This window comes from Parus major, chromosome 2 (assembly GCF_001522545.3).
Source record: "Parus major isolate Abel chromosome 2, Parus_major1.1, whole genome shotgun sequence".
In the NCBI taxonomy this organism is placed as follows: domain Eukaryota; kingdom Metazoa; phylum Chordata; class Aves; order Passeriformes; family Paridae; genus Parus; species Parus major.
Window position 1 is genome coordinate 44425100 of NC_031769.1, and position 14253 is coordinate 44439352.

At 34.9% G+C, this 14253-nt stretch overlaps 1 protein-coding gene across 3 annotated transcripts in view; it reads left to right on the forward strand.

Moving 5' to 3' along the window:
* ULK4 (unc-51 like kinase 4) overlaps positions 1-14253 on the forward strand; it is a 214821-nt gene that overhangs the window by 83169 nt on the left and 117399 nt on the right. For all 3 annotated transcript variants that reach the window (XM_015617381.3, XM_015617383.3, XM_015617384.3), the window contains 2 exons: positions 3078-3170; positions 13435-13483. In XM_015617381.3, coding sequence (XP_015472867.1) covers positions 3078-3170; positions 13435-13483 — 142 coding nt within the window. The remainder of the gene's footprint in view (positions 1-3077; positions 3171-13434; positions 13484-14253) is intronic.

Genomic DNA, 14253 nt, shown 5'->3' on the forward strand with positions numbered 1-14253 from the left:
TGAAGGTTTATGTAGCTTGTTCTCAGTAGGCTATCAAGCCAGTTCTACAAGTATGAAATCCAGGATACTTGACATCATATTCTTTTTTAAGAGCTTAAGAGAGTCTACATCCCTTAATCTTTAGGTCCTTTTGTCAAGGTTGTTTATATAAAAGATTGACAAAATAACTCCTTAGAGTGTAGTACCCAGAGTTCACAAAACCCTTATAAAATGCCCTCTACGGCTTCTGTTACTAAACTGCTCTGTGTTATGAAGTGGCAGTGAAATCATTTGATGACTCATTCATTTAATAAAGTATCTCAAGCATGGTGTATTTTCCCTTCTAAGATTCATATATTCATAGCACCTAATGGCCTTTATTCAGGCAATGTGTTTATATTAATTGCTAAGACATTGACTCTAGTAATCTGCGTTTTCTCATGTGGTATTTGGTTTGATGGATCACTGCACCTTCCCTTAGAAATATCCTTTTCTTGTATTGTCTTGGGGGAGGGCAGAAGAGAGTTTCAAGGAAAAGGAAGTGAAGTGAGACTTTTTTATTGAACCTCAAGAAATTAGGATGCTAAGTGTTCTAAGTAATAATAGTGTCTCTCAAGCGTAATACTTAGAAAGCTTAAAACTGTTAAGGTGTACCCTATTAATGGATTATATTGATGTGTTTATATAAACAAGTATATTGCCAAGTGTTCGAGTTTTAAGCTAGCATGGTTGATTCATTTGTTGCTACTGTTAGGAATTACAGTTTTGGAGACTAAAATCCATGTCTTATGCAGTGAAAGATGACTTATGGCACCTGAATCACCTGATATCATCTTTGATTGTTTCAGAAGATTTAGTTATGGACTCTGAAAAAAAATAAAATTACAAGTCCCATTCCTACAAGTTTGGTAGGAATATGTATTGCTCATATGTAGGGCTCTTGGAATCAGTGTCCACTAATGTATTGCAATATTCTCTTGTTAAGAGACTTTTTACTGACCTGTGAGAAATGGATTTTTTTGGGGAACTGGAATCTGTTCTTTGTGAAAGAGAGAGTTTAACCACTAAGGACCTGAAGAACTGATAATTCTGTAGATATTCTAATGTGGTTTGCAACCTTACAGTGGCACATTCAAGTGTATAGTAGCCATGACACATTTTCCATAGGCTGTGTGCTTGTGTAGGAGTGTGAAGGAACTCCCACTCCCACAGGCTGCATCAAGGCTGCATGGCTAGCGTGCTTGTCCCTCCTTGTCACAGGCAAGCAAAGCATCTCCCTCTAGATTTCCTTCCTACACAAGTCAGAATGCTGAGGTGTGGTGCCTACAGAGAGGGGAAGAGCCAACACACAGTAGGGTACATGCTAGCATGAAGGTGGTGGGAAGTGATCCAGGTTCCTCAGTTCAGACAGCACTAGGGATCTCAAGATGTGAAGTAAAATTTTTGGTGATTTGCATGATTCCCCCTCCCTCTACCAGAACACTACTGTTTTTTCTTTTTGTGAAAGCATTTTGTTGCTCATAACATGGTAACCTACCATGTTACAATTCAGCCTTTCATTTGTTCTTGATTAATTCTTCATTGTTTTTTTGCAAATTAAGTTTTACACTTCCAGTTCTATTACTTCCATGTATTTGGAGTAGTGTTGCATTCTGCTGCAATAGCTGGGTCTTGTCCAGGGAGGTTGCACAGCCACCAGTGACCGACATGGGAAAGCAACGAGATGGGTCTCTGGTTAAGCTCAGGAATCCAGTTACTGGAATGTCACCAACACAGGAACCAACTCAGCTTAAATTCAGAGACAGAGAGCCCCAGACAGAGGCTTGGTGATGGGTTTTTGGTTTTTCTCCACCTAGAGAGCCAGGGTGGAGTTTCAGGTCAGGGACTAATAGGGACAGAGTAAGGGAGAAACCCCAGGGGTGCAAACCCAATCAGAACACCCTGGGCTGCCACTCCATGAGGGGTCCATGGTGGAGCAATTCTTCCTGGGTTCACTGTGCCCATCCCCCAAGGCAGAGAGTGGAATTTACTTTTCCCTGGCTTTAAAGCTATGCCTCTCACTTGAACACTTTATCTAAAACTAAATGTTTGCCTCCCTGGGCAGGGGCACCCCACAGAGTAGGACTAGTTGAAATCAAAGACTGTGATTTGACATAGCTAAGTCTGCGGTTTGCTATGCTTACATCTTTCTCACTTCCATTATTGTATCCTACTGCCATCCACATACATTTTTGTTTAAATACAGTAAAATTAGGCCCGTGTGTTGTGTGGGTATCTCTAGAATGTTAGTAGCTACAGCACGATTCATTTTGTTTTTCAGCAGCCTGTTTTCCCTTACCAAGATTTCCATGAGGTGATACTTGGAAATGTTTCAAAGAGGTTTTTTTTGGTTTGTTTTCCTTCACAGCTCTCAATAAACATTGCTTTGGACTACTTTTATATTCTTCTGGTCTATATTACTTGGAGAAATAGATTATGCTGCAGTGAAAGCAATGTTTTTTGAAATTTGAGATAAAATATAAACCTTAATGTGAGTTTCTCTCAGTTTTGAGAAAAATAACTATGTATACAAAATATAGAGTTTAATCAAATGTAATTTGGTTGATCATCTTCCTAAGCACTCAATAAATCTCCTACCTGATATTTTGAGGCTCATTTACTACTTGTCTCTTGAAGAATAGATTTTTTATGTATAAAATAGTATAGATCAATAAATAAATCTTATGCATGTAGACAAGATGAATATCTTATAAATATATTTTACTATAACTTACAGTTATAAAACATGCATGCTTTATATATATGACCTGCACATCTACATATGTACATATCTATGTGCATATATATACACATGCACAGAAGCATGCATATTATTACATATTTTATAACTGGCTGCTTTTAAATTTAATCTGATTTTAAAATACTGTTTCTAGGTGAGTCTTGTTTGTTGCTTTATACAATTTGAAACAGCTTTGTATTTCCATTGTAGTTAAAAGGCTGGAAATGGGAAATAATGATTTTTTAATATAATTTTTGATGTGTATCTCTTGACTTTTTTTCCCCCACTGTTCCTGCCCCTTTCCCACCTTGCCTTTCAGGTATGAGCACCTTCTGCTGGCTCCAGACCCTGTACCAATGTATGCTCTAAAATTGCTGGTGGCCCTGACTGAGCGCAGCCCTGCTTCCGTGAGGTGATACAACTTCATATTCTCTGTTGTTCTGTCTTCCTTCTGTTTCAATTTCTCCTTTCCTATTAGGAATTAGCAGATCTCACTATTGTACTACTTTGACTAGCACTATGATTTAGAAAAATCATTGGAGAATGTTAGTTATAGAACATATCTTTTGTATTAATATTATATGATCCTGGTTATTTTATGTGGATTTAGCCAATGAAACATTAAAGACAAAATTGGAAGAATTTTAACATTAAAATTATCTTTTAAAATGTACAAAAACCCCAAACCAATCCTAAAATATTATCAAAATTGGTGTTCAGCTAAATGTATTTGTGGACAAAGGTGATGTGTTTGTTAAATATTTCCACCAGTCAATTCACTTGAAAGCTGGTCAGTTCTCCTGCAAATATATCTACCCTTAAAATTCCTAAATATGGATTTTAATTTTTGCTATAGGTAGACTCAATATGTTTAGAAGTATCTTAATATCTCTTCCTTCTTGTTCCAAAATTTAGACTGTGATGGACAGAAAAAAAACCCAAAACTGTATCATACAACTTAAACTGTGTGAGTTGATCATAGCAAGGAAGGATCTGTCTTCCTGGATGTACCCCAAAAATGTGATTATTCTTGTCATTGGCCATTGTCTATTTGTGGTGTCTGATAGTGTTATGGCTCAGAGGTTGCTGAGCATTGTACTGTCTTTCTTTGATTGATTGGAATCAGCACAAGAGAAAAAAAGAACCATAAGGAAATTTAATTTGTTTTCCCACTTTTTATTACAAAAGATGAAACATCCTCTTTTAATCTTTTATGATGCTACTGGGAATGGTGCTTTAATATACTAAGTAGACTACAAATTAACTAGGAAATAGAGTGGCTTGAGATTTTAAATGTTTTGAATTGTATAAAACAGTTTTCATTATAAAGAAGCTGTTCATGCTAGTGTAGGATTTTACATATTCTAGAAACAAAGAGAACAGCTTTCCATTTTTAGATTTAACCCACAGTTATTCTAGAACTTTAAGAGTTAAGAAAAATACTTCTGTAACCAAAATGCTGGTTATATTAGTAGCACATTTTCTCTCTGTATTCAATTTGCTTCACTTGAGAAATCATAAGTATTTGGCATTATGTATGGCACAATCTACCAACATAGGTAGATTGTGGATGCACGTTCATCCTCATGGTCATCTGACATCACACTGGAATTTTTTTCTTAATATTATTAAAGAGCAGCTGCAAATATTTAATGAACTATTAATAATTTGAAATACCAGTGTGTCCAGCACTCATATTTAAGGACTGGCTGTCAGATTCCAGATTATAACCCATCTATAATTGTTGTGTTTCGCACATTCTTTACAGGTCCTCTTTTGCTTTCACTAAATCATTTGTTTGGCTGGGTTTCTAAAGGAGCACAGTTTAGGCAATTCCCTTGGTTTATCTTTTCCCTTATTCTTTGGCTTCCCAATAAATTTTGCAGGAAGTAGCCAATGTTTCAAAAGCACAAGGGAGGTGAATAATATATTCATATTCATACAAATTGCTGGTGAACAAAGAAACCAGGTACATGCCATAGTAAATACTATATCACAATTGGTTCTGTTTTGGTTCAATGAGTAATTAGTAAGTATTTATGAAGCTCAAAATTACTCAAGGTGTATGCTCTCTTTGCTCCTTTCATTAGACAGATGGAAAGTAGCTCCAAAAACTGTGATGGGGAGTAAATAAATATCACTGGACACAAATCCTGTGGGATTTAACTTGTTATTTGTGGAAAAAACTCTACTGCATTTTAGTATTGATGATACCGATGGTGATGGGAATCGCTGCATTGAGTCTCTGTGGCTTCTTCAAGCTTACCTTTTATCCACAATGCCTGGCTTTCAAGGATGAATGCTTTTTCCTGCAATTTTAAATGAATAAAAGTGGTAGTAGCAAAAAGATTGTAAAATGGCAAAATTTTAAATTAGTATCTGTCTTGCTGTTGCAATGTCTTTTGAAAATAGTTATTAATAATACTATTTTGAAATAAAGGGTGAATTGGAAGGAGGACAAGGGCTAGTGTGCTTTTATTTAGTTTGTTCCATATGAAAGCTTGTTCTTAGACATGTTCAGCTAACAGATTCTCACTTTCTTGCTCTTAATTAATTCTACTGATTTTCTTGCATCTCACTCTTCTTACTGTCAGCTCAGGTTTTACCTGTTTGCTCCCTGATAGAGGCATCTGCATTTGAGCAGTTCTTATTTTAGCACTTGAAAGGAGACAAATGTACTCCATTTTTTTGTTTCCTTTTTTCATAGCTGATACTGTAAATTAGCTAAATTGTGATATTAGAGGAAAGACATTCCATCTTCTTCCGATTACTTTTGCACATTTCTGTTTTCTATTACAGGTTGTTTGTTATATATGGCATAGACACAGATATTCAAATACAATTATATTTTTGATGTTTTTTAAGCTTATGATAAAATAATGTAGTTACAATATGTTTTTCAAGTTCCTTTAATTAGTAGTTTATAATACAAAAAATACTTTGTACTCTTTGCCATTGCTCCACTGTTGAGGTAATTTTTAACATTCTCTGTTGTGGGAGCTCTTCCACTCCATTGCTTTTCAATTTAGCAGTGAAAAACTCTACTGATATCCCATTAGTGTGTTACAGAATTAGATCTCTCACCAATGTAAGTTCTCTCTTGTGTAGGATGGTAGCTGTAAAAAACCCCAACTTTAATGTGTTTCTGGGGACACTTTTAATTATTTGGACATCAGATCCTATGGGCATCCATGGGAAGAAAATCCAGTTTCAGAAAAGGATAAGTGTTTTCTTGTCTGTTTTGACCTGAATGGCTTACAGTATAATTGAATCAGGTACCCTTTTGTACCTGCGTTTACATCACCCAATTGCCATCTGATACAGCTTCACTTAGAGTTTGTTTACTAAGAAAATAGCAGATATTGGAAGAGTAAGCTTTGAACCGAATTTGTCCATCAGTTGCCTGTTTTATACTTGGCTCAGAGCAAGTAGTCTGGCTTTAAACCTTTTAGTAGTATTCTGTTGTGGCTCTCCCAAATACCTATTGCCTTGTCGTCAAGAATTTTTAGTGTTTTGTGATAAAGAAAGATTGTGAACATTAAAACCAGTGTAAGAATTAATAGCAGAGTTCATATTTAGCTATATTGAGACTACTGATTTCAAAAGAAATCACAGATATTAAGGAAAGTTGTAGCTTCAATTAATGATTAATTTCCAGACAACTGTAAATCTGTGTTAGTCTTTCCCTTTGTGTTAATTGCTCTTGGTGAACTCTACCTGTGTAAAGTGTTTTTGGATGAATAGAACTCACAGTGGGAGCAAATGTCTGCAGTAGGCTGAGGTGTGATTTAACTATGCAAAGTCTGCATTTAGAAAGAACAGTATAATATGTAACTTGTCCTTTTGTGCATATACACACAAAAAAATTATACCACCTAAATGTGTAAGTTATATGCATGGATAGGAAGTCAGACATAATCTTGTAAAAGTGTAGGGTTTTTTTTTGTTGTTTCTTTTATGCTCTTTGCTGTGGTCTGTAATGATCAGATTGCTGGGGTTTTTTTTCCTAGTAGTGAGGAGTTTATGTGAATTTCTTAGTTTCTCTTAAAACTAAGATATGCCCATACCTATATGATATACCAATTAGCTGCTCTTAAATGTTTTGACTGTTGTAATAGAATCTATACTGTGCTAGTCCCGGAAACTTTTACTGGGTCATGATTCTTAAGCTGCCTTTTGACTTTACAAAGAACCTTATGAAATGTAGCTGTGTGCTCTCTTAGGCAGCTACTTGGCCTACCTTTAGTCAGAAACTCATAGCATTTGGTGACATTAATATATGCGTCTGAAAGCTAAACCTTCTAAATTATGGAGTCTAAATTTTATGGGTTGCTAAAATAGACAATTTTGGTTGCAAGGGAGACAGTAAAGGTAATAGAATAGAAGTGGAAGTAATGTCAGATATTGCATCAGATAATGATCATGGAAGTGGGACACATTCCAGTATTCTATTAAGGTCATTTCCTGAGGGAGAAACACCTAACTAAAAACTAATAGTAAGGCACCCTTCTTAGATGTATGATGAAGGACAGGGGACCAAATGAAGTAACCTTTTTCACCTCCTCTCCTTAAAAATTAATTTTCCAGACAAACATTTAGCTGCAGTAAAAAAAAGAGGAAAAAGCATCAGAAACCAAAACAGGAAGGTTCTGAAGATCAACAATAAAAAAAATCTGCTGCTTCTAAATGCTTCTAAATCTACCTATGAGGATGATAGATGGATCAACTTCATATGTTGCAGCATGTTGTCTTGTCTAATCGAAGTAACTGTCATAGTGTCTTTGGAATCACACAAGAATTCGCCAATTTTCAAACTTAGTTTATGCTTTTTGTACCTATGCATTATCTATTAAAGACCATAAAAAGCACATAGGGTGTGTTAGCTATAACTTGATCATCTTTTCATACACAATTATGATCTACATCACTGTTTAGTTATGTTCCACTATATTCTGAAATGGTCTAAAATCTTTGCCCTGGATTTCAAAAAACAAACTGTAAAAAACCCCAAACAGAACCAAACCCAAACTCTTTGGAGTTCAGTGTGGTGTTTTTAATTGCTAGAACAGTGATTCAGTTAATTTGTTGGTGTTATGCATAGATTGTCTTTGAACCTGATGTATGTTTCTTTGCCATTATACTAGAGGACTAGTGCTTTAGTGCTTTCCTTGATTAATGTGGTCTTATATTAATTGCTTTAAAATCACTCTGTTTTTCTCATTAGTCATTTTAATTTCCTAGTTTAATGTTGAAATGCTCACTTTAAAAAGTAGGCTTATCTCCTTCTAAATTACTTTTCTGTTTTTATGTGTTGTTTTATTTTCTATAATGAATATGGATAAAATAAAATTGAGTAGTTCTGATAGCAGGTAAGCCTTAGGGCCTAGTCCAGCTTAACTGAACAGTAGAATTACATGTTAGAGGAGTACAACATTAGTGAGAAAATCACAATCCAGATGGATTTAGGGAGATTGCCAGAGGATGAAACTGTTTTATTAGAACTTTAGGGAATGTTTATGTAGATTTAGAACCTGATTTTGATTTTGATTATGCTCGTTTCATATCTATGGAAATTGAGTTGTAAAAATCCTGATTTTCCTTTTAGAGAAGTAATGGTAATATAAAACAGCAGAGAATTTTTATGAGCTTGCTGTTCCTATTGTTTGGTGTAATGTTTGCATCTATGCTGCTTTGTCAAAAAACATCAGGCAGGAGGACTTGCCCAGAAACAGACTCTTGAAATGTTAAGTTTTGTGTCAGCTAATAACACTGTTGTCAAGTTGCACATCATTGTAATTCAAATCAAAGGCAGTGGTCAGAGTTCATTATTGCAAGGGAGTTCTCACAGTCTAGTCATGTACAGACTGTAATACTAATCACCATTTTTAATGTAAAACACAATTCCTAGTGTTACATTTTATAAAAGCTCCCTTTTAGTAAAGAAATAAGCTATTAACCTTAAACCTGTAATTTTGTTTCCTCTTTCGTGTTGCTGATCAATTACTGAATGTCTAACTTGTAAAAATGTGAGACAAATATTTGATGTTACTGTTAAGTGAATTTTTGAAAATAGTCACGTTGGAAGTTTCAAATAATGTAAAGCATTAAAAAGGAGCAAATACCATTCATTCTTGGCTACTTTTACTTTCAATAGTGAATTTTTGGCTTTCTGAATATAAGTAACAAATGGAGAGTCAGCTGGTTGGATTGCTACAGCTAGAGCTGCAGACTTAAGTGAATTCAGTCCTGCCATGTATCATTGGTACAGCATGAAACAAATCTAAACCACTGTCCAGTCCATTCTCTTGTGTTCAATAGTAGGTGCCCAGAGAAGATTACAGGAAGGAGTCAAGACTGTGGAAATATTTTCTGGAGCCACCTTTCTTTCTCAGCCACCTATGAGGTTTTCTTCCAGAACCCATATAAGATGATGTGGTGTTCTGTAGATGGTAGCTATTAAGGAGTAATCTTCATTTATGTGGACTGAAAGAGCTATTTCACAAGTCACTTCCATCATACACAGTTTTTCTCTAACATAGCCACATGTATATAAATATTTATCATCTTCAGGTGTTTTCTTTGTATTTCTTTGTCTGAGCTGATCACTTGCTACTTAATTTTGCACCATTATCTTACAGTTAAAAAGAATCACACTACTTCATAAATTTCTGGAATATTTTCTCCTTTAGCTGTCTCCCACAGCCTTTGCAATCTGAACAGTCATGACTATTTTTTAAGAGCCCTTAGTAGGGCTCAAAAATCTGTCATAGATTTGACATTTCATCCCTTTGAAATGAATGTCTTGGTACTTGCTTTGTGCATATCCACCAGTTCAGTTCTGCAGAATAATTTCTACTCATTTGTTCAGCTTAGAATGTCTGCAATTACCAGATTTCCACACCTCCCCATCCAACTTTTCTCTAAAATGGCTCTCTGATAACATCACTTTTTTTGTCATTTAATTTTTTAAGGTATCAAACCTGTAAAAAAAGCCTTTTGTTCTTAGTGTTGTGCAGTAGATTTTTGTTTTTCAAGAATGGACTTTAGGATTTCTTAGAAAAACAGATCTCACATATTGTTGGAAAGCAAAATTGAAGGCACAGTCTCATTCTGAAAATTGTTAGTATATTAAAAATTCAGATTGTACTGATAGCAAGTCTTTTAAAATCAGATCACCAGTTCTTTTGAGCCAGCAGTATTTATTTATATATAGATTTAAATGAGATGGAAATAGATAGTATTTTTATTTAGTATTATGATTTGCATGTGCATATCACGATGATTCTCTATGTTTTCTAAACAGGGTAGGATCTAATTTAATATAAATTATGTAACAGTCTATGAAGAACAAAAATACTTGTGGTTTAGAATATGGACATTCTATGAAACAAATCCCATAGCTAAACTCCTCCTTTACCAGCTTTAAGACAATTCCTATTGTCTTAAGTTCCAATACATAAAACTATGTAAAACAGCAATGAAGAGTGTGATAAAGTCACTCTCTTGCTTGAGCACATATATGCAAAGTTGGGGTAAATCAGCTTTAAGCTTTGTCTTAATGCAGTGCTTGATGTGACTTTATGCTTTAGCTAAGTTATGTGTATAATTTTCTTTCAAGGCTGCAGCTTTTTATTGTTTCAAACATAAAGGTTGGCAGGTGACCTTTAAGAACAGACCTATTGGCGCTAGTTCTGTCTTAGCTTATCTCAGCAAAAAGTATAGCTGACTTTGTAATGCTGTAATAATCGTGACTGCTTCCAGTGTTTGAAAACAATTGTTTCATAATTTACCTAAACTAGGATTGCTTAGCTATTCTTGGTATTTGATTGTATTTTACTGCTAATGTGTTCACAGTTTAAATGCTGCTTATGTAGCAAAGCAAGCAGCTTTTGCTGGGGTAAGTAATTCCAATAAGCCCTAAGCATAAGTAGGCTTGTACTGGCAAAACTTCATTTTGTCAGTATGATTTCTGTTACAGTAGCTGCTCTTTTTGGGAGTCTGTGGTGTTTAAATGACTTTCTTTACATTCAGTATTGTAATATCTACATCAGCAAAATTCTGTTTTGCAGGCATGGACTGTGCTTTTAATTTAACTAGTAGATTTGGCTCTGGAAATGAACCTCAAATATAATAAGTCTTCCTATCTGTAATCCTGGGACTCTCTTATGACCTGGCTGTGTCCAAGCTGCCGTATCTGTCTATTTAAGGATTATTAGATGGCCGAGAGGAGATTAGCTTTCATGTTCTCCTGCCCTATGAAAGTAACTTTTTTCCATTGCATATGAAAAAAAAATTCCCCAATTTAATAAGAAGAGAAATAGTCCTTAAATTTAAGCTTCTAAACTTAGAAATAATGAGTTTCTTTCCTTACCAAAACTCTTTTCACTCTGTTGAGGATAACATTTCTGTATGCAAGAAAAAATGAGTACCTTTGTTTGAACAAGGCTGTTACTTAGTTTTGTTAAATGTCTGTATGTGGGTGCATAAAATGATACTGGTTTTTTATGTTTTGAACAGTTTAGTGGATGTGTTTTACTTGTCTCCAAGTCCACATGCCAGTGCTGTACAATGCAACAGATCTTACTCCCACCCTTGAATCATATGGTTTCTCTACCATAAAATCATTATTACATTATCATTATTTAGGTGAGGGCAAGGATCAGAGAAATAGAAAAACAGTATGAAAAAGTAAACCATTATTCATACATAATGCATATATCTGCATTACTTAGAAGTATTTCTGAGTTATTCATAGATATTGTTGATCTCTTAACACGGCTTTCATTCCTTATTGTATTTCCTTTAGAAGACATGATTCCAGCAAATGTGAACAGCCAGGACTCTTACGGATGGCATTAATCTAAATTAAGCATTTCTTTTATAACCTTTGGATGTGTGTTCTAACCCCCTCAGATTTTTTTCATTAAGTTCATAAAGGAGAATATGAAATACCTTTTAGCTGCTTCAGTTCATGTCCAGTATTTTAGCTTATACTATCCATAAAAATAACACCTTCTCCTCTTATCTTATTGGACATGAATTAAACTCTTAAATGGAACTATGTGATTTTAGGTATATAGAAGTTCTTTTTTGTGAGGTGCCCCCTGCCTAGGGAGGCAAAGATTTAGTTTCAGATAAGCATTATTAAAGTGAGAGGCATAGCTTTAAAGCTCGGGAAGAGTGGATTCCATTCCTCTGCCTCGGGGGATGGGCCCTGTGAGCCCAGGAGGAATTTCTCCACCCTGGACCCCTCATGGAGTGGCAGCCCAGGGTGTTCTGATTGGCTTTGAGCCCCTGGGGTTTCTCCCTTACTCTGTCCCTATTAGTCCCCAACCTGAAACTCCACCCTGGCTCTGTCCCACAAAACACATCACCCAGCCTCTGTCTGGGGCTCTCTGTCTCTGGGTCTAAGCTGAGTTGGTTCCTGTGCTGGATAAATGGTTTCCTGAGCAGAAGCCCATCTCATTGGTGTCCCATGTTGGTCACTGGTAAGTGTAGCCTGCCTGGAGATGATCCTGCAGCCCCAGAACGCAGCACTTTTTAACAAATAGTTTACCAAACAGAATTAATCTGATTATTGTTTTACCAGAAGCCATTCTAGAATTTTACACAGTAAAGCTTCAAACATGAAATTAGATACTTATTTTAGTCAAATATAATTCCTGTTTATTCACAGTGAACTGTGTAATATAACTTTGTATTTTTAACTGATGTACTCCAGGCAAGACAATTTTGTAGTGTTGTACACTGAGATCCCAGACATGCCCTCTGTGTTTGAATTCCGCATTTATTACATGGGCTTCTTAATTCGGTCTTATCTTTGCTGTGTCACACAGCTAAACCAATTGTTTATGAAGCATTTCAGTGACATTATGGTGACACAAGAAAAATTTTTTAAATGTGCAATAGGGTGTTCTCTGCAGTGTTTGGTGAATAGGCATTTAGTATAATGGGTAAGAAAAGGTTACAATCATTGCAATTAGACAATATAATACAGTAAAAAGCATGTAATAACATGACTCATATGTCTTCATTGTGTGTGAGACACACATGCTTTACCAATACAGTGCTTTGTGCTCTAAGAATAGAAAACACTGCATTAATATAAAGTATTACTGATTTTTGAGAATATTCTTTCTTTAAGCATATATATGCTGGGTTTTGTCTGCTTTTGAAATGCAGGAGAATATAGGTGATTTATTTTGGGCCACTACTGCTCAGCATTTTCAAGGGTCTGAGAAAAGTATCATATGTTAAACCCAAGAAGTTAGTTAACATGGCATTCTTTAAAAAAAACACACCATATTTATAATTTCATTGTGTGTGCTGAGTCTATTAATTCAAACACTTAATGGTGCACTCTGTTTCATAGTATGTGTGGTGCTGTAGTTGCAGTGTTTTATTAATTACTGCCATTAAAATATGCTAAATTAATTACTGTTCTACCCACTTGAAAGCAGACCTGGAAGTAATTTCCAAAGCAGTATAACATTGCTTTTTCTGTTTAATGTCTGAAAGGAGGTTATTTTTGTTGAGAGCTAGTCAAAGGCTAAGGTTCTGGGTCGTGGATCTTGGCAACAGCTATTCTACTGCTCTGTTCCTCTTGTGAGTTTAGTGTGTTAAATAAGAATTCACTTCTTCTGTTTTTAAATAAATCTTAAAATATGTTTTTGCAGCTTCATGGAAGAAATCCATCTTTTTCCAGTTCTTTTTCAAGTCATCTTGGTAAGAATAATTTTTAATATAGATATATATATATTCTAATAGATAGATGTCCTATCTCTGAAATCATGTCTAACTAGTAAGTTTCATTAGCAATGTTGATAAAATAATATGTTGGTAAAATCAAATGGAACAGTCTAACTAAACAAAAGAATCTAGAGTAAGCAGACATCTATGAAGTTCTTGCTAACTAATCCACCTGTTTAAGAAGTTTCTATTCTTTTATGAATCAAAAAATCTTCTGAAAAATAGAATTAATGAGCTTTATTCTTAATTATAACTATATATTTGCCAAATCCATACAAGAAATGCTGATGAAGTTGCATTTTTTTTTTAATAGCATCAAATATAAATTTAATACTGTTGACATGGTAGTCTCAAATCCCACTATTTGCTTTTAGAATTTCTTTCAATATGAAGTATCAAGGATATGATTTTGAGATAGTCATATGTGGAACTTCCATCCCTAAATAGAATCTACCACTTATAAAGGTCATTAAAACTGTAGGTTTTGTTTCCCTGAAATGTTGCAAAACAAATTTGTTCATGAAGAAGAGAGATATTTAGGCTAGTTTGGAAGCTGGGTACTGTGCTCTCCATTAGCCTTCTCATTGTTGAATTCCAGTCTTTAGTTATTTTTTTAATTTCAAAGCTCCTGAAGTTGTATCAGGTAAGTGTCCTGTCCTGTAAGCATGCTCCTGATGAATACTAAATATGCAGTATAAGTAAATACACATAATTTATATAGTGCAGGCAGATTTTATACTTGCTTT